Below are 23,524 nucleotides of genomic sequence, written 5' to 3'. Positions count from 1 at the left end.
CAAAAAATAAAAACCGCCCAGGTGATCAAATACCACCAAAAGAAAGCTCTATTTGTGGGGAAAAAAGGACGCCAATTTTGTTTGGGAGCCACGTCGCACGACCGCGCAATTGTCTGTTAAAGCGACGCAGTCCCGAACTGTAAAAACACCTTGGGTCTTTAGGCAGCATATTGTTCTGGTCCTTAAGTGGTTAACCAATTCAGCCCCGGAGGATTTGGCTGCCCAATGACTGGTCCATTTTTTGCGATTTGGCATTGCGTCGCTTTAACCTCACTGGCGGTATTCCCGAGTCTGGCTCAGGGTGAATTTTTCATACCAAAAGTGGTAACCCAGAGCCAGACTCGTAATTGCATTGCAGGACACAGGGAAAGTTACTTACCTTGTCCCTGGATCCTGCGATGTCCTGGTGACTGCCGAGTGCCGAGCTCCGTTCCCTGCGAGTGCCGCGACCCATGGGAGCGGAGTTCGGCGGCAAATTCCAAAAATGAAAAACACAGTATAGATACAGTATACTGTTCTTTCTGCCTGGAAACTGGAGATTGTCCATAGCAACCAAAAAGTGCCCCTGTATGTCAAAAGTGGTTTTAGAGCAGCTAGAAAACAGCGATAATAAATTAGAATCACTTGCAGAATTGAGCGATAGCGATTTGTGGGAAAATTCATCATCAAACACTAAACGTAATGACAGCGACAATTCTGCAACTGAGCAAATTTCTGTGTTTTTGATTTGATTACATTATTCAATAATTTTTATTATAATTATATTATTATTTGTAAGAATTATTTATTATATTATCATTTATGATTTTGTGTTTCAAACTTTATCATATCCGGGATGTCTACTAGACTCTTGTTTGGACAGATTTAAGTTTGTTATTACTAAGAATTACAGGCCTACAATATAAAACGCCAAATTTCCGTGCAAAATAATGGTACCGCTTTCAGCACCAAAAATCTGAAAGAATCATACCGCCAGGGAGTTTAAGTGACAATTGCGCGGTCGCGCGACGTGGCTCCCAAACAAAATTGACATTCTTTTTTCCCTACAAATAGAGCTTTCTTTTGGTGGTATCTGATCACCTCTTGCGCTATTAACAAAAAAAGAGCGACAATTTTGAAAAAAAAGCAATATTTTTTACTTTTTGCTATAATAAATATCCCCAAAAAATATATAAAAAAAAAGATTTTTTTCCTCAGCTTAGGCCGATATGTATTCTTCTACATATTTTTGATAAAAAAAAACAAAAAACGCAATAAGCGTATATTGATTGGTTTTCGCAAAAGTTATACCGTCTACAAAATAGAAGATAGTTTTATGGCATTTTTTTTATTAGAAATGGCGGTGATCTTAAATTTTTTTATCATGACTGCGACATTATGGCGGACACATTGGACACTTTTGATGCTATTTTGGAACCATTGTTATTTATACATCAATAAGAGCTATAAAAATGCACTGATTACTGTGTAAATGACACTGGCAGGGAAGGGGTTAACCACTAGGGGGCGAGGAAGGGGTTAAGTGTGTCCTAGGGAGTGATTCTAACTGTGTGGGGGGCTACCTGTGACATGACATTGATCGCTGCTCCCGATGACAGGGAGCAGAAGATCAGTGTCCTGTCACAATGCAGAACGGGGAGTTGCCTTGTTTACACAGGCATCCCCCCATTCTGCAGCTCCGTGACACGATCGCGGGACACCGGCGGACATCGAGTCTGCGGGTCTCGCGGGCATGGTCACGGAGCTCACGCTGGCACGCTCCCGCACGGCGGGCTTTTCAAAGCAACTTACGGGTATGTTGCTTTGTCCAGCCAAGCCATTCTGCCGACATATAAATGCGTGAAGCGTTCGGCAAGGGGTTAACCGCTTCCATACCGGGGCCAAGTCTGTCTGCTATGGGGGAAGACATGCAGGCTTGATCCCGAGCTGGGCTATGTGCATCCATTGACACACACAGCGCATCTTTCACTTACACACGCCTGCTTATCACTTTTTTTCTCATGTGTTTATTTTAGTGATGTCCAAAAAATTAATGAAGGAATTGGTGAAAAAATCGCTATGCTTATCCAGGCCTTAACCACCTTTGTGACGGGTTTTGTTATCGGGTTTGTGAAAGGTTGGAAGCTGACTCTGGTTATTCTGGCCATTAGTCCTGTCATGGGTGTCTCAGCGGCGGTGTGGGCAAAGGTAAGAATCCTTCTGTTCTCTCTTTACAGTTCTGGGTGGTGGGCATGGTTCCAGGGCTGCAAATAGCAATACAAATGGGTCCTTGTCATGTCATTTATTTTCTGTCTACCTACAGGTTCATTTTGTTAAAAAAACATATACAGTGCAGCGGGAAAGTATTCACAGCGCTTCGCTTTTTCCACATTTTGTTATGTTACAGCCTTATTCCAAAATGGATTAAATTCATTATTTTCCTCAAAATTCTTCAAATAATACCCCATAATGATAATGTGAAATAAGTTTGAAAACTTTGAAAATGTATTAAAAATAAAAAATGAAAAAAATCCCATGTACATAAGTATTTACAGCCTTTGCCATGACACTCAAAATTGAGCTCAGGTGCATCCTGTTTCCACTGATCATCCTTCAGATGTTTCTACAAGTTGATTGGAGTCCACCTGTGATAAATTCAGTTGATTGGACATGATTTGGAAAGGCACGCACCCGTCTGTATAAGGGCCCACCATTAACAGTGCATGTCAGAGCACAAACCAAGCCACGAAGTCCAAGGAATTGTCTGTAGACCTCCGAGACAGGATTGTGTCGAAGCACAGATCTGGGGAAGGGTACAAAATTGTTTTGCATCATTAAAGGTTCGAATGAGCACAGTGGCATTCATCATCTGTAAATAGAAGAAGTTTGGAACCACCAGGTCTCTTCCTAGAACGGGCCGCCCCCGGCCAAATCGAGCGATCAGGGAATAAGGGCCTTAGTCAGGGAGGGTACCAAGAACCCCATGGTGACTCTGACAGAGCTCCAGCTTTTCTCTGTGGAGAGAGAAGAACCTACCAGAAGAACAACCATCTCTGCAGCACTCCACCAATCAATACCTGTATGGTAGAGTGGCCAGACGGAAGCCTATCCTGAGAAAAAGGCACATGACAGCCCATCTGGGGTTTACCAAAAGGCACCTGAAGGACTCTCAGACCTTGAGAAACAAAATTCTCTGGTCTGATGAAACAAAGATTGAACTCTGGCCTGAATGGCAAGAGTCATGTCTGGAGGAAACCAGGCATTGCTCATTACTTGGCCAATTCAATCCCTACAGTGAAGCATGGTGGTGTCAGTGTCATGCTGTGGGATGTTTTTTTTGAGGCAGGAATTAGGACTAGTCAGGATCGAGGGAAAGATAAATGCCGAAATATACAGAGACATCCTTGATGAAAACCTGCTCCAGAGCACTCTGGGCCTCAGACAGGGCAAAGGTTTATCTTCCAACAGGACAACGACCCTAAGCACACAGCCAAGATAACAAAGGAGTGGCTATGGGATAACTCTGTGAATGCCCTTGTGTAGTCCAGCCAGAGCCCAGACTTGAACCCGAATGAACATCTCTGGAAAGGTCTGAAAATGGCTGAGCACCGACGCTCCCCATCCAACCTGATGGAGCTTGAGAGGTCCTGCAAAGAAGAATGGGAGAAACTGCCCAAAAATAGGTGTGCCAAGCTTGTAGCATCATATTCAGAAAGACTTGAGGCTGTAATTGGTGCCAAAGGTGCTTCAACAAAGTATTGGACAAAGGCTGTAAATACTTCTGTACATGGGATTTTTTAATTTTTTATTTTTAATAAATTTGCAAAGATTTCAAACAAACTTCTTTCACGTTGTCATTATGCGGTAATGTTTGAAGAATTTTGAGGAAAATAATGAATTTAATTTATTTTGGAATAAAGCTGTAACATAACAAAGTGTGGAAAAAGTGAAGCGCTGTGAATACTTTCCGGATGCACTGTAATCACTGAGGATCTGACACATTTGTAAATAACATGACATGAGATGGAATTGCTTGTTAAAGTAGAACTAAACATAATTTGTAAAAGACTGTGAACAGGTAGCTCTGCAAGTGCAGTTGATCCAGAACTTACCGTATTTATCGGCGTATACCGCGCACTATTTTGCCCTGAAAATCAGGGCAAAATCGTGGGTGCGCGATATACGCCGATACCCGCTTTCCCGCCACGAGTTTGAATACTGCGCCCGCATATAGCGAGCGCAGTACACTCGTGAATCTTCGGGCAGTCTCGGCGCCTCTCGTACTGACGTCCTGACGTCCTGAGCGTACAGGACGTCAGTACGAGAGGCGCCCGAGCCTGACCGAAGATTCACGAGTGTACTGCGCTCGCTATATGCGGGCGCAGTATTCAAAGTCGTGGCGGGAAACGAGCGGGAGGACGCCGCAGAAGGACGCCGGACCCGCCGAAGATGGACACCGGACCCGCCGAAGATAGACGCCCGACCCGCCGAAGAGGACACCCGAAGCCGCAGAAGGACGCCGGACCCGACGAGGCCGCAGAAGGACGCCGGACCCGACGAGGCCGCAGATGGACGCCGCGCAAGACACCAAAACTGTAAGTACAAAAAACCAAAAAATCTTTTTTTCCCACAGGATTGGCTGCCACTTTGGGGGTGCGCGGTATACGCCAGAGCGCGTTATACCGCGATAAATACGGTAGTAAATAAGGTAAAGCTTCACTTTGCAAAGAATGCCCAATCACATGCAAGAAAAATAAAATAAAAAACAGCATTTTTTCTTGCACGTGATTGGTCGATGGAAGTCAGCAGAGCTTTTGCTCATTTACTAAGCTGTGGAGCAACTGCACTTTGCAAAGTGCACAGTCTATTTGCCTTTCAACCCCTTTGACTCAGCTAGCCCTGTTTTCTGCTCCTTTACAGATTTTGTCTGCATTCACTAACAAAGAGCTGACGGCGTATGCCAAAGCTGGATCTGTGGCGGAGGAGGTTCTGGCTGCCATTCGGACTGTCATAGCCTTTGGTGGACAGGAAAAAGAAACGGAAAGGTTAGTCCCTTTTGTCTGGCTATGTAATGATAATAAAAAAGACTAATGCATACAAATATGTGAAAAAGTAAGGAAATGCCATAAAAATTGTTCGCTTGTTTACATCATTCATATTTGAACAGACAAGAAGCTAATGAAAGGCAGCTGAGACATTTGGGCCCAGATTCTAAAAGGAGATACGACGGTGTATCTCCAGATACGCCGTCGTATCTCTGAGTCTGAGCCGTCGTATCTATGGGCCTGATTCTTAGAATCAGTTACGCATAGATTTCTATTAGATCCGACCGACGTAAGTCTCTTACGCCGTTGGATCTTAACTGCATATTTACGCTGGCCGCTAGGGGCGTGTACGCTGATTTACGCCTAGAAATATGTAAATCAGCTAGATACGCGAATTTACGAACGTACGCCCGGCCGACGCAGTACAGATACGCCGTTTACGTTAGGCTTTTCCCGGCGTAAAGTTACCCCTGCTATATGAGGCGTACATGCGGCGTACCAATGTTAAGTATGGACGTCGTTACCGCGTCGAATTTTGATAAAATTTTACGTTGTTTGCGTAAGTCATCCGTGAATGGGGCTGGACGTAATTTACCTTCACGTCGAAACCAATACGTCCTTGCGGCGTACTTTGGAGCAATGCACACTGGGATATGTCCACGGGCGGCGCATGCGCCATTCGTTAAAAATGTCAATCACGTCAGGTCACATAACATTTACATAAAACACGCCCCCCTGTTCCACATTTGAATTAGGCGGGCTTACGCCGGCCTATTTACGCTACGCCGCCGAAACTTAGGGAGCAAGTGCTTTGAGAATACTGCACTTGCCCGTCTAAGTTGCGGAGGCGTAACATAAATAGGATACGTTACGCCCGCTCAAAGATGCGCCGATCTACGTGAATCTGGGCCTAGGAGTCTAATAGACAGCTGATTTCTCATTAAAGAAAACCTGTAACAACAGAATCACATAGGGAACTTTTGGTTTTCTATGTGATAAAAAAAATTAGTTTAGTAAACAAAAAAGTGATTAAAAACTAAAATTACACCCAAGCACCTACCCCCCCCCCCCCCCGCCAATTATTGAGCCCAACCCCCACATACACGTACATAAACACACAAACGTAAACACACACGTGGTGGGTGCCTACATACAAAAACGTTGTTATATACGTTACATATTACTTCTCGTGCCAGAGTAAGACCAATAATTCTAGCCCGAAAATCCATGGTTACCTCCAAAGTGTAGCCATGCCCAATTCCTGAAAAACCACCCCACACCATAATCCATAATCACCATAAACAGCAAGGTCCATTGCGGAGTTTTACCTTCACTTCCTGTCCCATAGCCAAACAGGAAGTGAGAGGAAATCCATGGAAATTAAGGGAATTTCTTGGGGACACCCAAGAAACAGAACTAGTGTCCCCATTGGAAGATTTTCCCGCTATTACTTTTCTGGGGACAAAACCCAAAAGTTGGGATTTTCTTTTACTTTCAACAAACAGGACAAATAGAGAAGGTGAATCTCCATAATGAGGGCACAGACAGCAATAAAAACTGACAAGTGTTCTAATACCTCTCCACTCTCTCCAAAACAAAAAACACATTTTGCCTTTAGTTATACTTTAATGCAAAAAGGCAATTTATGAAGTCGCTATGTATTGGCCAATGTGCATTTTTTTTAACCAACATACAACTAAGGGGGGAAGTACATTATTACTCGTATGTTCGGGCTAAAGGTACATGTGATTTATTGTGAAAGCCTGGCTTAATTGGAATTGAATGTGTCTTCCAGGTATAGAAAGAATTTAGAAGAAGCCAAAAAGATAGGTATCAGGAAAGCAGTTACGGCCAATGTGTCTATAGGATTCGCTTTCCTAATGATATACGCGGCTTACTCTTTGGCATTCTGGTATGGAACCACGCTAGTCATACAAGAACAATATACCATTGGGAGCGTGCTAACAGTAAGTAATGACTTGTTGATGCGGTGACAAGATAACCAGTCACTATCTTTCCTGTCAACTGTTTGACCCCCGTCCTCTGCACACTCAGAGGATGGGACATAGTGTGAAGGGTCAGGCAGCTAAATAGACAGCGACTGTCAGACTTCAGGTGACCCCTGACAGAAGCTGAAGTGTCCGGCTCAGGCATATAACTAAATAAAGAGGTGGAGCAAATATACATATTGCATAAGCTCACACAGTTATAATCATTTCAGACTTAATAGGGCACGTAAAAATATCTACATATCAAGACTCACCCTCTTTAACCCCTTTGTGCCTAAGGGCCAAAAAATTGTTAATGCCTAAGTCCAATTTTGCAGTTTTGACATGTGTTAGTAAAACCGTATATATCATCACAACTACTTTATGCGCCCAGGTGGATTATACCATGTTTTTTTCAGGACAAGTTGGACTTTCATTTGGTGGTAAATGGTAATGGATATCTCCTGATTTTTTTTCTCAAATAACTTTTTATTGAAAAAATTAAATTGCATACAGGAACATATGACACAGCATAAGGATAGACAGAAAAATAAGGCACGCATCTGCCTGTGTTGCATGTATTCAAGTAATAAGTAATACGGGCCATCTACATGTATCTTGGCAATAGCTAATACAAAGCTGAAGACGAGAATGCCATTACACATCAATATGCATAAGTGCACTGCAAAACGTTGAACATGGAGGGGGTCTCAGGGGTACCCACAAAAAGAGGAAGGAGGAAAGAAGGGAGAGAAAAGAAATAGGATGGGGGGTAGAGAGGGGAGAAGAGGGAAAGGTCATCGAGTTAGCTTGTTTACCTGATCACGGCGGGTCCTCCTGAAGGCGCCAAGGCCCCCAGATCATGTCGTGGGCTTCCAATCTGTCCTGTATCCTGGCAGTCATTCTCTCCATCAGCTCCACATCTTTGATTCTAGCGTGCAAAGTCCCCGGGTCAGGGGGAGAGCATTTTTTTCCAATTTAGAGCTATAAGGCAGCGGGCAGCTGTGAGGATATGGCGCGTTAGCTTTCTACAAGGCACAGAGGTTATCAGGAGAGATAGGCCCAGGAGGAGGAATTTGAGGGACAAGGGGATCTGTGCGTCTAGGAGGCAGCCCAACAGTTGTTGCACCTCGGTCCAGTAGGGGACTATCAATGGGCAGCTCCAGTAAATATGGTAGAGGGAGCCTCTGTCTCCCTGACACCACCAACATCGGTCGGAGCTAGCCGGGTATATAGTATGAAGCACATCAGGGGTCATATACCAAAACAGGAGAACCTTATATGTATTTTCCTTATATAGTGTACAAAGTGAGCTCTTTGCTGCCTGAGACCAGATAGTCTGCCATTGCTCTATGGGTATTACCTCGTTGAGGGCCTTTTCTATTGTTGCTGTATTGTCTCCATTTATATTGTAAAGTGCTGCACAAACTGTTGGCATTATATAAATCCTTTATAATAATAATAGAACACTTTTAATAGAAGAAATTCATTGTTATGTTTTACATGCACTTTTATTTTTACTTTGCTTAGGTATTCTTTGCAGTCATCATTGGAGCTTTTAGTGTCGGCCAAGCTTCACCTAATATTGAAGCCTTTTCCAATGCTAGAGGAGCGGCATATGCAGTTTTCAATATTATAGATAATGTAAGTATTTGTTTAACCTGTAAGCAAGCTGCATTTGCCAATCAATACAATTCCTTTGTACATTTGTAGGCAACCTTAAAGTGGGGGAGAGCTACCTGAACAACATGGGAGAAGTCAAAGATCACCGGCAGTGGCGCCTCCTCACACCTAACTGAAACCTCTAATTGCTGTACTACCGTGTAGCGATCACGTGCATTGCATGGTAATCATGGGTTTAAATCAAGTGGTGAGGAGGCAACATATCACCTCCTCAGCACCTGTCAAACACACTCAGATCACCTGCTGCACCTGTGAATGAACCCTTACTGTTCTGAGCCCCCTATAAGGCTGCTTTCACGCTGATGCGCTGCTGTTTACCCACACTGCAGCGCAGTGCATCTGCAACTTTCCTGGGTTAGCCTTAGGCTTCTATTATATCCTGCAGGTGTGCGCACTTTCTAAAAGTGCATCAAAACTCCTGCATGCGGCATATAATAGAAGTCTATGGCTAAGTGCAGCAAACCCAGAAAAGTTGCAGATGCACTGTGCTGCACCCGCGGTGTGGGTATACAGCAGTGCATCAGTGTGAAAGCAGCCTTATACTATTATGCCCAGTGTATTACCTCACACTGACCTAAAGATCTCTTCTTTCCTGCTGCTGGCACCACTCTGGAGACCGCTAGCTGGGAAAAGAGATGGAGTGTAGTTGGTATCACTCCCCATGGGACAGGAGCAAGCACTACAAAGGTGGCATTGGCTTATGCGGCACTTGATCCCTACTACAGCTCCAACTTTACATGTAGTCCCTCTGCGATGCACACTGTTTGATGCTCTGAAATGCCCAGACTGCAATCTACCAGTCACCTGTCCGTGATCTACTGGTAGGTCGCGATCTACTGGTTTCTGACCCCTGCCTTAGGGCCTATTCACATTGTGATGAAGTTACCTTGCACGTTAACGCCATGCATTCTGTGAATGAGACCTGAGCATGTGTTGTCAGTTGTTGCCTATTGTAGTCAGTAAGATTGCATAAGTAAAAGTTTTAAAATGTCATTGCACTTTAACAAACATGGGTCAGAATCAAAAGAAAACAGGCAGAATTCACTAAGCTATAAAAACTGTTATTTGCTCTAATGACAGTTATTTTCAGAAGTGATAGAAAATGAACATAACAGTCACATTGCTAAAAAGAAAGACTTTGATGGCAGGTTAAAGCAGAGTTCAACCCAAAAGTGGAACTTCCGCTTATCTGATTCCTCCCCCCCTCTGGTGCCACATTTGGCACCTTTGGGGGGGAGCGGGCACCTGTCTTTGACAGGTACCCTGTCACTACTTCTGGCGGACCTCGCCGTGGCAAGGTATGTCACAAGTTTATAAAAGGACCCCTAAAAAAGGGTGGAATTGATGTGTACCCTGAAGGTAAGTGGCTTAAAGTCTAAGCCTAGTACCTCTAAATACACAATAGTGAAATTGTGAAATTAATTGATACAAATCCGTGCTATAAGGATCAACAAGTAAGTATAAAAATGTGAAATACTTGTAGTGTAATCACCATACATGTGTAGAAAAAATTGTATTATATACAACAATGTGATATGAAGATAAACTGGATGTTTAGTAATAAAAAAAGCAGAGTCAGTTGTAAAGACAATCTTCCAATGGCAACACTCCACTATTGATCAGGTGTGCCTCAGATTTGAAGGCATACACCCAATCCTGCAAATACGAAAAGTCTGCTGGAGACTGTGGAGTCTAGATTGCACATATAAACTTCCAGTGTTGGGTGGAGCAGAAATCCTCAATATCAGAAATCTTCAGTGTCGGACAAATAAATAAATAAATGGGTGGGTACCCTTACCAGAGCTGGTGGACCCTCTCAACCACCATACGGTGGGAGGGTCATCAAGGCTCGTAAAGACCGATTGTCTGGGTCCAGGGGTCCTCACTCCGCGTGTCCAATCCAGAAATGGTTACTGAAGCACTTGTTCTTCCAAGATAGATAGCTGGGATCGGTTGATCGATAGTGGCTCAAAACACCCAAAGTGGTAAAAGAAAAAATAGAGGTGCTCCTCGTAGTGTAAAAACATTTAATAAAAAGGCATTGCAAATACACACACGTGGCAAAGAATGCAATAAAATATAAAAAACTTCAAATGGCCACACATGAGAAAAGTCACTCTGCTAGCAATCAAAACGAAAAAATAGCAAAAGTAAGAATACAGCAGCAAACTCCCACCTTGGATAAAGGTGTAGGGAGTATTCCAACAAAGTTGAGAGTGCAATGGGGATGCAGTGGATTGCAGGGGTGATTACTCCACTGCATCCCCATTGCACTCTCAACTTTGTTGGAATACTCCCTACACCTTTATCCAAGGTGGGAGTTTGCTGCTGTATTCTTACTTTTGCTATTTTTTCGTTTTGATTGCTAGCAGAGTGACTTTTCTCATGTGTGGCCATTTGAAGTTTTTTATATTTTATTGCATTCTTTGCCACGTGTGTGTATTTGCAATGCCTTTTTATTAAATGTTTTTACACTACGAGGAGCACCTCTATTTTTTCTTTTACCACTTTGGGTGTTTTGAGCCACTATCGATCAACCGATCCCAGCTATCTATCTTGGAAGAACAAGTGCTTCAGTAACCATTTCTGGATTGGACACGCGGAGTGAGGACCCCTGGACCCAGACAATCGGTCTTTACGAGCCTTGATGACCCTCCCACCGTATGGTGGTTGAGAGGGTCCACCAGCTCTGGTAAGGGTACCCACCCATTTATTTATTTATTTGTCCGACACTGAAGATTTCTGATATTGAGGATTTCTGCTCCACCCAACACTGGAAGTTTATATGTGCAATCTAGACTCCACACTCTCCAGCAGACTTTTCGTATTTGCAGGATTGGGTGTATGCCTTCAAATCTGAGGCACACCTGATCAATAGTTGAGTGTTGCCATTGGAAGATTGTCTTTACAACCGACTCTGCTTCTTTTTATTACTAAACATCCAGTTTATCTTCATATCACATTGTTGTATATAATACAATTTTTTCTACACATGTATGGTGATTACACTACAAGTATTTCACATTTTTATACTTACTTGTTGATCCTTATAGCACGGATTTGTATCAATTAATTTCACAATTTCACTATTGTGTATTTAGAGGTACTAGGCTTAGACTTTAAGCCACTTACCTTCAGGGTACACATCAATTCCACCCTTTTTTAGGGGTCCTTTTATATTTTTGGGCGCTACATTTTCTTTTCCACAATTTTTCACCTTATATCCATATGGTATGTTGGCAGCCTGATTCACACCTAATATTTGGTTTGCGCATTATTGTATATACACCTTTTTGCATGTCACAAGTTTAGCCCCTTCCTGTGAGAAAGCGCAGCGCCCTAGGGACCCTTACCGGCAATGGCGATGGCAGCATCTGACAGCCGATGAAAACATCGGCTGGGGTGCCAACATTGCTGGACTCCAGGATAGGTAAGTGTGCCAATATTAAAAGTCAGCAGCTACAGTATGTGTAGCTGCTGACTTTACATTTTTGAAAGGGGGGGGGCTTTAAACAAGCGTGATAGCTTAGCTATTTAGGCCTAATCCTTCCATCCATGACTGTATTTTACAATTAATTTTGTTGTTGAACTCTAGGCAGATATAATAGACACAAATGAATGCAGCTTCATAAATTAAATCATTAATACATCATTAAATGCATTTTGAAAATGCAAGCAGTTGCAAGAAGTACCTGAATTTGACCTGGTATCAACCTTTTGCAGTTCCTGTACATCAGTGTTAATTTCAGTCAAATTTCGATTTTGTTTTAGATATAGTCTTTTGACTAAAATGCCATTTTATTTTTAGTCCCTTTTTAGTCATCTTCAATTGTTTTTAGTCGTATTTAGTTGACTAAAATCTGCAGTACATTTTAGTCGACTTAAATCTAATGGGTTTAGGTAAATTGTAATGCATTATTTAAGCATTTCTGTAGAATTTCCAAACTCATTTTATACTCCTGGAGTACAAAAAATCGAATATATTATTATTTATGGTATTAAGGTTTGAACAAACGCACAGACACAGATTTAGCGGCTCTGGATGGGCTGAGGATGCCTGTAATGCACAGTGCTCTGGATGGTCATCTGAGAGGCCTGTAATGTACACAGTGCTCTGGACGGTGGTCTGAGTGGCCTGTGATGCTCATAGTGCTCTGGACGTGGTCTGAGAGGCCTGTAATGCACACAGTGCTCTAGGCATGGTCTGAAGAGGCATGTAATTTACACAGTGCTCTGGACGGTCTGAGGAGGCCTGTGATTGAAACAGTGCTCTGGATGGTGGTCTGAGCCGGGGCCTGTAATGCACACAGTGCTCTGGATGGTGGTCTGAGAGGCCTGTAATGTGCACAGTGCTCCAGATGGTGGTCTGAGGAGGCCTGCAATGCAAACAGTGCTCTGGACAGTGGTCTGAGAGGCCTGTAATGTACACAATGCTCTTCCAGGTGGTCTGAGAGGAGGTCTGTAATGTACAACATTGAGTGCTCTGGACGGTCTGAGGAGACCTGTAATAATGCACAGTGCTAATTGCTAACCACGCTACGGTCACTACTTTCTACCTTCTTTGCTGGGAGCAGAAGCACAGGCAGGCTCTACACAGGCGGAGCTCCAACGAAACCGGAAGTTCACGTGGGTAAACCTCCCTCTCTCACATTTTCATTTCATTTTCATTCATTGACAAAAGGCTCATGTTTTTTCACCTTAATGCATCCTATGCATTAAGGTAAAAAAACATCTGACAATTACGGCCCCCCCCCAGTTTTACTTACCTGAGACCATTTACCTGCTGCGCTCGCCCCCGACGTCCTTTTCTCCGCTCAGTCTGGCCGTTGATTGGCTAGAGTGGATTGATTAACAGTAGCACAGCCATTGGCTCGTGCTGCTGTCAATCACATCCAATGATGCGGGGGCGGGCCAAGTTATACAGTGAGCCGCCGGCTTTGTCACGGAAGTGCGCCCGCAAGAACTAACCCCCATGGGAGAGAGCTCCCATGAAGGAGGTTAGTTCTTGTGGGGAGGAGCTGAGACAGCCGCCAAGGGACCCCAGAAGACCAGGTTTGGGCCCACTCTGTGCAAAATGAGCTGCACAGTGGAGGTAAGTATAACATGTTTGTTATTTAAAAAAAAAATAACTTTAAGCGAACAAGCTGAAGTTAGAAGCTGATTGGCTATCATGCACAGCTGCGCCACATTTTTCACTCTCCAGTTTTAGTAAATCAACCTTATACTAACAAGACACATGCTGACAGGAAGAGAAAGCAGAGTGGCAGTGAGATGAATTCATCACTGTTCTGCTTCTACTTTCACTGTCCAGTCACAAGCTGTGGTGGGTCAGAGACTACCCGGGCTTAGAGGAAGTTGGTTGAATGATGCTGGACAGCAGACTGAGCACATCTAGAGGCATAAACAAGTACTACAGTGGAAATCTCTGAATTTAAGTTGAATATTGCAGCAAAAGGTGTTATTTTATCTTTCAATTGGTTTGTACAGCACAGTGGCTAAATGGTTAGCACTTCTGCCTAGCAGAATTGGGATTGTTGGTTTAAATCCCAACCATGGCACTACCTGCCTGGAGTTTGCCTGTCCTCCCTGTGCCTGCATGGGTTTCCTCCCACTTTCCAAAGACATTCTAGTAGGTAATTGGCTTGTGTTTTAAATTGGCTGTAGTATGTGTATGTATGAATGTGAGTAGGCGATCTTATCTTTTTGTTTTTGGCTGTAGTTCTGCTTAAATCTAAAGTCTAGTTGTATTACTATAAGGACATTTTATATTAAAAAACACTTGCCTTGCAAATGCCTTTTTGATATGAAGGCTGATTTTTATTATTTCCTGCAGAAACCAAAAATAGACAGCTTCTCTCAAGCAGGATTTAAACCAGATAAGATTATTGGAGACGTTCAATTCACAAATGTAATGTTTACCTATCCATCAAGGCCGGATATACAGGTTGGTGAAATGGCTCTTCTATTGCTCTTCTTGTTAGAATTACTGTATTCTTTTGTAGGATATCTAAAGACTATAATAATGAAAAATATATATATATTTCGCACTGAACCCTAATGTCACCGTGAACTGCTGCAACCTAAAACCCTGGGATACTGGATTAATATACTGTACTACAGATAAAAAATAAGTGCGCTGTTCCTTTAAATCATGTGGATAATGTATAAGTCATATGAATGATATATGAATCAACCTAACACAATATAATATAATATAATACAAAATATAGTGCTAGTGCTGATGTGTTAGGTGCAAACATGCAATATATATGATAAAAAACTCATACAAATGAATCATAATCAATAAACTGAGAAAGTCCATCGCTGTGATAAAGTGCTTGGTTCTTCGCAATCAATATCACTTTCAAAGTGCTCCAGTGCTGACAAAAGGTGTTTCTCAAATGTGAACAGATGGCTTCTTACCAGGGCCGCCATCAGGGGGGTACAGGCAGTACACCTGTGAGGGGCCCGGATGGCACTCCCCCCTTTTTTTTTAATAAATTTTTTTATATATATATATATATATATATATATATATATATATATATATATATATATATATATATTTTATTAAAGGGCCCAGAGGTCCCAGAGGTTTTATTTTTTTATATATTTTTTTATTTTTTATTATAGGGCCCAGAGGTCCCCAGGGGCCCAGATGACAACCCCCCCTTTTTTTTTTTATAAAACATTTTTTTTTATTAAAGGACCCAGAGGTCCCCAGGGCCCCTGGATGTCTACCCCCCCCTTTTATATATATATATATATTTTTTTTTTGTAAGGGGACCAGAGGTCCCCAGGGCAACCCCCCCAATTGGCACCTCCCACTTCTCAATTTACGCCCCTTCCCGCTTCTCAATTAGCGGCGGCACCCCCCGCTTCTCAATTCGTGGGGCCCATGCCTGAAGCTGTGTAAGGGGCCCCATAATTCCTGATGGTGGCCCTGCTTTTTACAAAATGTGATAACCCCATTACAGAGATCAAGCTTCCTAACACAGGGAACAGACGATCAGTGACAGCTACACGGGGAGAGGTTTGTTTATTCTTGCCTCTCCTCGTTCTTCCTCTCTGTGACCCGATCGCGGGACACCGGCGTCGATCGGGTCCACTGTTTCCGTGGGGATGGTCACAGTGGAGAGGACCGGGTCGCGAGCGCGCCGCGCGACCTACGTGCCATCTTGTCGACGTATATTGTCGTGCGGTGGTCCACTCAAGTGGTTAAAGAGGAAGACTTACCCGTATAGGGTTTCGCCCAGCGGTGCCATTCTGCTATACCTTTGTCTAAATCCTTGAGGTACCGAGATAGCTAAAATCGACTTTCCCCTTGCCAGAGGCACATCTGAGGTGGCCCCAGGCTCTTTTTTCTATATACGGACCACTGTCATTACATGTATTAACTGAATATCAGAATACAACATTTCGAGCATTAGTAGCCATTCAAATCATGCCCATCTTCCAGACAATATTTCTGTTTTGTACAGCAATAATAATATTAAAAGTATTTTTGATTATTCACACTATTTTTTTCTGATCCCTTGGTTGTAAATTTTTATTTCCCATTTATAGTGATTTTGAGCAAAGTGCACCTTTAGTGATCAGAAGAATGCGTGTATTATCTATTTTATCATCTGTACGCATTGTACAGTCTCTTTGGGACTTGTGGTAATCATAGAATATTGTTGTTGTGTAACTACCTGCGTTGCAAAGGTCACAACGTTCACTGTTTGTTACACTGTGCAAACACTGTAAAGATAACGTTATTTAATGTGAACTCCCAAGTGTATCTGTAAATGAGAATATATAAGCACAGCCGATATAAATAGACAAAATCTGGATGGTAAATCATTTTTTAGTGTTAAAGCTATACAAGTTACTTAAAGTTCATCTAAACCAGGGGTGCCCAACCAGTGGCCCGCTGAGCCCTCTGATGTGGCCCGCGGAGCCCTCTGATGTGGCCCGCGACCTCCTGCTCTCTGATGGAATAGAATACTGTGTTTAAAGGTAAGTTTATTACTAAAATCACAAGCCCAGATTCTCAAAGGGCTTACGACGGCGCAACGCCATGTACGCCATCATAAGTCCTAATCTGGGCCGTCGTATCTATGCGACTGATTCTTAGAATCAGTTACGCATAGATATCCATTAGATCCGACAGGCGTAAGGCTCTTACGCCGTCGGATCTTAAATGCATTTTTTTTTTTGCCTGCTAGGTGACGCTTTCGTCGTTTTCCCCGTCGAGTATGCAAATTAGCTAGTTACGCGGCCGACGCAGTAACGTTACGACGTTTACGTTAGGCTTTTCCCGGCGTAAAGTTTCCCTTGGGTCTATGAGGCGCAATCAATGTTAAGTATGGCCGTTGTTCCCGCGTCGAAATTTATTAATTTACGTCGATTGCGCAAGTCGTCCGTGAATGGGGCTGGACGCCATTTATGTTCACGTCGAAACCAATGACGTCCTTGCGATATCATTTGGAGCAATGCACCCTGGGATATTTTACGGACGGCGCATGCGCAGTACGTTCGGCGCGGGAACGCTCTTAATTTAAATGCTACACGCCCCCTACCCGCCTAATTTGAATTAGGCGGGCTTGCGCCGGGTGATTTACGCTACGCCGCCGCAAATTTACAGGCAAGTTCTTTGTGAATAAAGCACTTGCCTGAAAAACTTGAGGCGGTGTAACGTAAATGAGATACGTTACGCCCGCCCTAAGTTTCGCCATTCTACGAGAATCTGCCCCATAGTGTATATATGGGCATATCTGTTCTACAGTGTATACTGGGCTGCTTTCAAACTGATCTGCAGATGCAGAGCATTACGCCTGCAGTTTACCTGCACTGAGCCATAGACTTCTGTTATTACCTTCGAGTTTGGTGAGCTTTCTGAAAGTGCAGCAAACCTGCAGAATATAATAGAAGTCTATTGCAAAGTGCAGGAAAGCCAAAGGTACATTGCGTTGCACACGTGGTGTGGGTAAACCGCAGCGCATTAGTGTAAAAGCAGCCTGGGGCCCTTTCACACGGTCAGTCCGACCCAATTGGAGTCTCCATTCACCTCTAAGGAGTGTCAGATATAAACTGACTTGTGTCCTACCTCCAATACGCAAAAAAAAAAAAAAAGAGTTTTGTGGGCTTTGTCCTTGTCCCCTTTGCATAAGCAGAGCAGACACATACCTGGCATTCGCCCGCTCCCCTCATTGTGGCCCTCGTGCTTCAAAAGGTTGATCTAGACCCAAGACCAAAGAGTGATATATTGCAGCTTAGTAGCTCTACCCAAAAGGGCAAACACTGCTTGTGTTCTCCCTCCGCTGCCATGTTTAGCACATTTCGGGGGGGGGGGGGGGGGGCAGCCCACCGTCCATTCCACCGTCCATTCCACCGTCCATTCCAGCTGATCTCGCTTCTGAGGCTTGCAGGCCCCCTCATTAGGCAGGAAGGAGCCCTGCGTAGCCCCAAAATGTTGCCTGTGTAAATATGATGTGACCACTGAATAAAGGTTTGGACCAGTTTGAAGAATCCATGGTGTGCTGGTGACATGTTCTGCTTCAAATGTCTATGACAGGTGTAGGCAACCTGAGGTCCTCCAGCTGTTGTAGAACTACAAGTCCCATCATGCCTCTGGAAGTAATTGTAACTGCCAGCCTTGCAATGCCTCATGGGAAATATAGTTCCACAACAGCTGGAGGGCCCCATGTTGCCTACCCCTGGTCTACGGTTTCCAGCCAAAGGTCGCTGCAGCACCCACTGATACCTAACAGCCATTTTCAGGAACGTGTGTGTTGAGAATATCATGATTCTACTTAACATACAGACTAATTAGTCATCTTTGTTGTTAAAGATTCTTAAAGGGTTGAACCTCACAGTCCCCAGTGGTAAAACAGTGGCACTTGTTGGCAGTAGTGGTTGTGGAAAGAGCACGACAGTCCAGCTCATCCAGAGGTTTTACGATCCGGCGGAAGGCGTGGTAAGAACACAATTTACTTATTTTCTCATGCAGAACAAAATATGCTACAAATTGTTGCAAATACATTTCTTAGTATTACCAAAAGTCACAAAAGTGTAGTATAAAAAAAGGTTTTCTGAAAGCTCACAAGCCCTCTGCCACTATTTAAATGTAACAAAATGTCCCACCCGCTTGAGTGCTTTGGTCATATACCGCTTCCTCCAATCTGAATATAGATATTAGATATTAGCCGCATATTACAACCAGGAACATGGCAGGACTTGTTTGACTGCAAGCTGGAATAAGAACGGATTCATTTGAGATCTCACACAAATATATACATCAGGATGACCATACAAACTGTAACCAAAAACCTAATTAACCACTCCATTACTGGGCACTTAAACCCCCTTCGTGCCCAGACCAATTTTCAGCTTTCAGCGCTGACGCATTTTGAATGACAATTGCGCGGTCATACAACACTGTTCCCAAATTATATTTTTATCCTTTCTTCCCCACAAATAGAGCTTTCTTTTGGTGGTATTTGATCACCTCTGCGATTTTTGTTTTTTGCGCTATAAACATAAAAAAACTGAAAATTTTGAAAAAAAACACAATATTTTTTACTTTTTGTTATAATAATATCCCATTTTTTTTTTAAAAAAATAAAAACTTCTCTCGGTTTAGGCCGATACGTATTCTTCTACATATTTTTGTTAAAAAAAATCGCAATAAGCGTATATTGATTGGTTTACGCAAAAGTTATAGCGCCTACAAAATAGGGGATAGATTTATGTTTTTGTATTTTTTTACTAGTAAACGTTGTTTCCCCGCTGCGCGCGCCCCCAGCGGCGCGCACGGGGAACAACAACAACAGGACGTCCAGGGACGTCCACCCGGCACTTGAGAGCCGCGCTGTGGACGTCTTTCGTCCATAGCGTGGATCCCAAGTGGTTAACATGAGCTAATTACCAAATCATTTACCCAGACTAGGTGACTCAGATATGACCTTTCAGGTCAGCCTTGCCATCTCCTAACTCACAACTTACAATACACATAAGTAGAAACACATCCCCCAATAGTTTGCTAGGAGACAAAGGTGTGGTAATGAGCACAATTAACAATGGGTGAAAGACCCTCCAGACTAGTAGACAACAGGAGACCCAGGGCTTTCTAGATCTCATTATTAGCATTCCTTTCACATGCATCTGCTATGAGTCCCACACTGGCAGAGACCATCATGGCCTTTTGCATTACATAACAGAATATTTTCCTAAATGCTTATAGCTCCCTCAAATGCCAGGGCCCATAATTGGTAGGCAAGAGGCTAGCATTCAGTCCCCTCCAAAAGCCTCTGTCCCAGGTGAGTCTATCACAGGCTACTGTAATGAATATTCAGGTTAGAAAGGGTTGGGACAAAGAGTGGAGGGGAGCAGAAGGACATGGTTGTGGATGGGATGGGATGAAGGAATAAGAGGTAGTGGAAGGGTGAATTTGTTTTCTCATAGTTTCCCCAAGTGGTCCTCAGTATATCATCAAGTCTATGACAAGCTCAGACTCAGTAAGCCTAAGGCCCTGTACACACGAGGAGACATGTCCGATGAAAACGGTCCGCGGAAGTGCAATGCTTCCACGCATGCGTCGAATCAATTTGACGCATGCGCGGGATTTCGGTCCGCAGGTTAGACGTACTAACCAGCGGACATGTCCGACGGACAAGTTTCCAGCGCACAAGTTTCTAAGCATGCTAAGAAACTTTTGTCCGCTGGAAACCTGTCCGCTAGGCCAGGAAACCTGTCCGCTAGGCCGTACACACGACCGAACATGTCCGATGAAACTGGTCCGCGGACCAGTTTCATCGGACATGTTTGGTCTTGTGTACGGGGCCTTAAAGACAATATATCTAGGTTTCCTGGTTCTAGCAGTTTGTGATCTGTAAGAATTTCACCAGTGCAGTGCAGTATAGAAATCATTCTTAACAGCTCCTGGCATTGAGAATATGGAGCCAGATCCTCAAAAGGGATACGCATGGCGTATCTACTGAAGCTGATTTTTTTTTTTTTTAAGACCAATATGAACAAACAAACATAAAGGTGTTGATTTACTAAAACTGCAAAGTGGCATAATCTTGTGCAGCTGTGCATGGTAGACAATAAGCTTCTGGCTTCAGCTTGTTCAACTAACCACTTCAATACAGGACACTTTCACCCCTTCCTGCCCAGGCCAAATATTCAGCTTCCAGTGCTGTCTGACTTTGATTGACAATTGCGTGGTCATGCTACCATGTACCCACATGACTTTGTTATAATTTTTTTGAGACAGAAAGAGGTTTATTTAGGTGGTATTGAATCATCACTGGGTTTTTTTTTTTTTTAGCAAATAAGTAACTTTTTTCTTCATCTGATGTGTGCTGGTGAGGCTGCACTGAACTGAGGACTGACAATAACCGACAAGTCTTTTTACATGTGATTAGCTGTGATTGGACACAACTGAGCACATAGGTAAAGGTAGGATGATCAGAGATCCCCCGGTTCAAGGGACAGTCCCCGGATTAAGGACACTGACCAAGTCTGTCCCCGGTTTTGTCCCCGGATTGAATTAGACAGGGGCTGGGGCAATTTCAAAGACAGTCAGTGCAGAATAAAAAAAAAATCTGAATTTAAAAAAAAATACAACCCCCCTAAGCTAGTAGGAATGGCGGAGCAGGGGGGTGTATTTTTTTCCATTATCTGTGGCCCCTTTCTGTTTATCATGTGCTGGTCGGAAGCGGGGGGACTATTTCTTCTATTTCGGGTGCATGGCCATTCAGCTCCGCTGTTCCTTCTGCCTTGGCTTAAGTCTCGGCCAGGCCGCCTGCCTTCTTATTTCCTTGCCATCCTTGGCGGAGTGATCTTCCTCCGCTCCCCCACCCAGCTGAGGCCCAGAGAGTGAGACTTGACAGGCTGTGAGGTGGGGGGCAACGGGCAGAGAGTCGCTTGATTGCCGCCATTACTATAAAAAAAAAAAATATGTCCCTAGTTTTAATTTAAAAAATCTGGTCACCTTAGGTAAAGGGCTGTTGTGATTGGCCCTTTTACCGTGTTCTGTGATCAGCTGTGTCAAGGGACACGGCAGTCACTGAGCGCTCCCCAATGTGCGCCCCGGGGGCGGGGGTTCAAGGAGGATGTCCATGGGCGAACGCGCTGTAGCTGTCTTTTGGCTATAGTGCAGTCGGGAACAAGTTAAGCTTTGACAAAAAAAATATGCATTGCTTCACCCTTCAGTTTAGTAAATCCAACTGCAAATAATCCATATACTGTTAATGTTATTCAGAAAACTACTGCTGCTAAATTCAGCCATTCCTGAAGAATATAACTTCAACTTTCTTTATATGCTCATGAGATTTATAGATTTGTATTTAATATAGCACAATACTGAATACACAATATAGCAAGACTGACTTGCACTCATCACCACATGGGTATCTGTAATGAATATTGCTTTACTTGGTTCTAACTCTCTCGAAAGTGAAAAGAAAATATTATTAGTAAAAATTATTTATAATTTTTTTAATATTTTTTTTTTTACTTTGTGCTTTATCCCTGCAGATCACAATAGATGGGCAAGACATTCGGAACTTAAACTTGAGGATACTTAAGGGAGATTATTGGTGTGGTCTTGCCAGGAGCCGATCCTGTTCGATACCACCATTGCCGAGAATATCCGGTATGGGCGTGAGGATGAGGATGTCACAATGGAGGAAATCATAAGAGCCACCCAAGAAGCCAACGCATACCAGCTTCATCATGAAGCTGCCAGATGTAAGTTCTTTATTCCTTTTATTGGGAGGAGAATATGTGGCAATATTATTATCATTTATTATACAGGATTTACAGTATATAGCACAACAATATAGTTACAATACAACAGGGCAGTATTCATATTTGTATAGTTCTCCTCTGAGATTCCTTTCAGTTTATTATTTTTAGTTTTTACATATCAATAGCAGTCATATTTGCATCAGTCTTGATGTAACCTTCTGTAATTAAATGCACAGCATTGGAAGGGGCGAGAGTCTTCACTATGAGCCAATCAGTGCTCTACTTTGCACATTGCTGTCTAGCTGTGTAAATACTAGGGCTGTTACTGATTAAAATGTTTGTGTTGGATTAGTTTTTGATGATGACGTCAGCGCGCCGCTACTCGGCTGCTGCCGGGTGGACCAAGATGGCCACAGCTCCGGAGCTAGGCCGAAGCCGCGGCCTTTCTTATGGGCGAGACCGCGCTCACTCCGCGGATCGTCCTCGATCAAAATTATTTTAATCGATCAAAGAAATTAACGATTAATCGAGCAACCCTAGTAAATACGCCTAGAAAAGGTGGGCCCACTGGGTTGAACCACATTGGGTTTCTGCAGCGCCTACAGTCCAATATCCAGTAGGGGTAAGTCCATAACAAACTGTACTGCTTTACTGCAGAATAGCATGCACTGAGGTCAAGAAACTGGCTGTGCTGTCTGCCATACACTCGGGGTCCATAGACATGGACACAGGAGCACGACCGCAAGGTAACCCCCTCGGGAGAGAGCTTCCCAGAGGGGGTTATCTAATGCGGTAAGGAGCCGCCGTGGGATCCCCAGAAACAGGTGTATGGGGGCCGCTCTGTGCCAAAATGAACTGCACAGTGGAGGTAAGTATGACATGTTTGTTATTTAAAAAAATAAAAAAACCTTTACAATCACTTTAAAGGGGTTGTAAGAGATTAAAATAAATAAAAACATGTTATACTTACCTCCACTGTGCAGCTTGTTTTACACAGAGTGGCCAGATCCACGGCTTCTGGGGTCCCTCTGCGGCTGTCTCTAGTCCTGCCTGCAAGAACTTTCCACCTTCATGCGAGCGAGCTCACAT

The 23,524-nt window shown here is 43.5% G+C and overlaps 1 protein-coding gene across 1 annotated transcript in view; it reads left to right on the top strand.

Annotated features, from left to right (window-relative positions):
• The window catches only part of LOC120939954 (ATP-dependent translocase ABCB1-like), a 143,780-nt gene that overhangs the window by 80,311 nt on the left and 39,945 nt on the right, over nucleotides 1-23,524 (top strand). The window contains 10 exon segments of the mRNA XM_040352424.1: nucleotides 2,016-2,187; nucleotides 4,900-5,024; nucleotides 6,820-6,991; nucleotides 8,543-8,656; nucleotides 14,529-14,639; nucleotides 18,531-18,656; nucleotides 22,223-22,264; nucleotides 22,266-22,292; nucleotides 22,294-22,413; nucleotides 22,415-22,435. Coding sequence (XP_040208358.1) covers nucleotides 2,016-2,187; nucleotides 4,900-5,024; nucleotides 6,820-6,991; nucleotides 8,543-8,656; nucleotides 14,529-14,639; nucleotides 18,531-18,656; nucleotides 22,223-22,264; nucleotides 22,266-22,292; nucleotides 22,294-22,413; nucleotides 22,415-22,435 — 1,030 coding nt within the window.

This window comes from Rana temporaria, chromosome 5, assembly GCF_905171775.1.
Source record: "Rana temporaria chromosome 5, aRanTem1.1, whole genome shotgun sequence".
Lineage (NCBI taxonomy): Eukaryota > Metazoa > Chordata > Amphibia > Anura > Ranidae > Rana > Rana temporaria.
The sequence above is the reverse complement of the archived record's forward strand: the minus strand, read 5'-3'. Positions and strand labels throughout refer to the sequence as shown.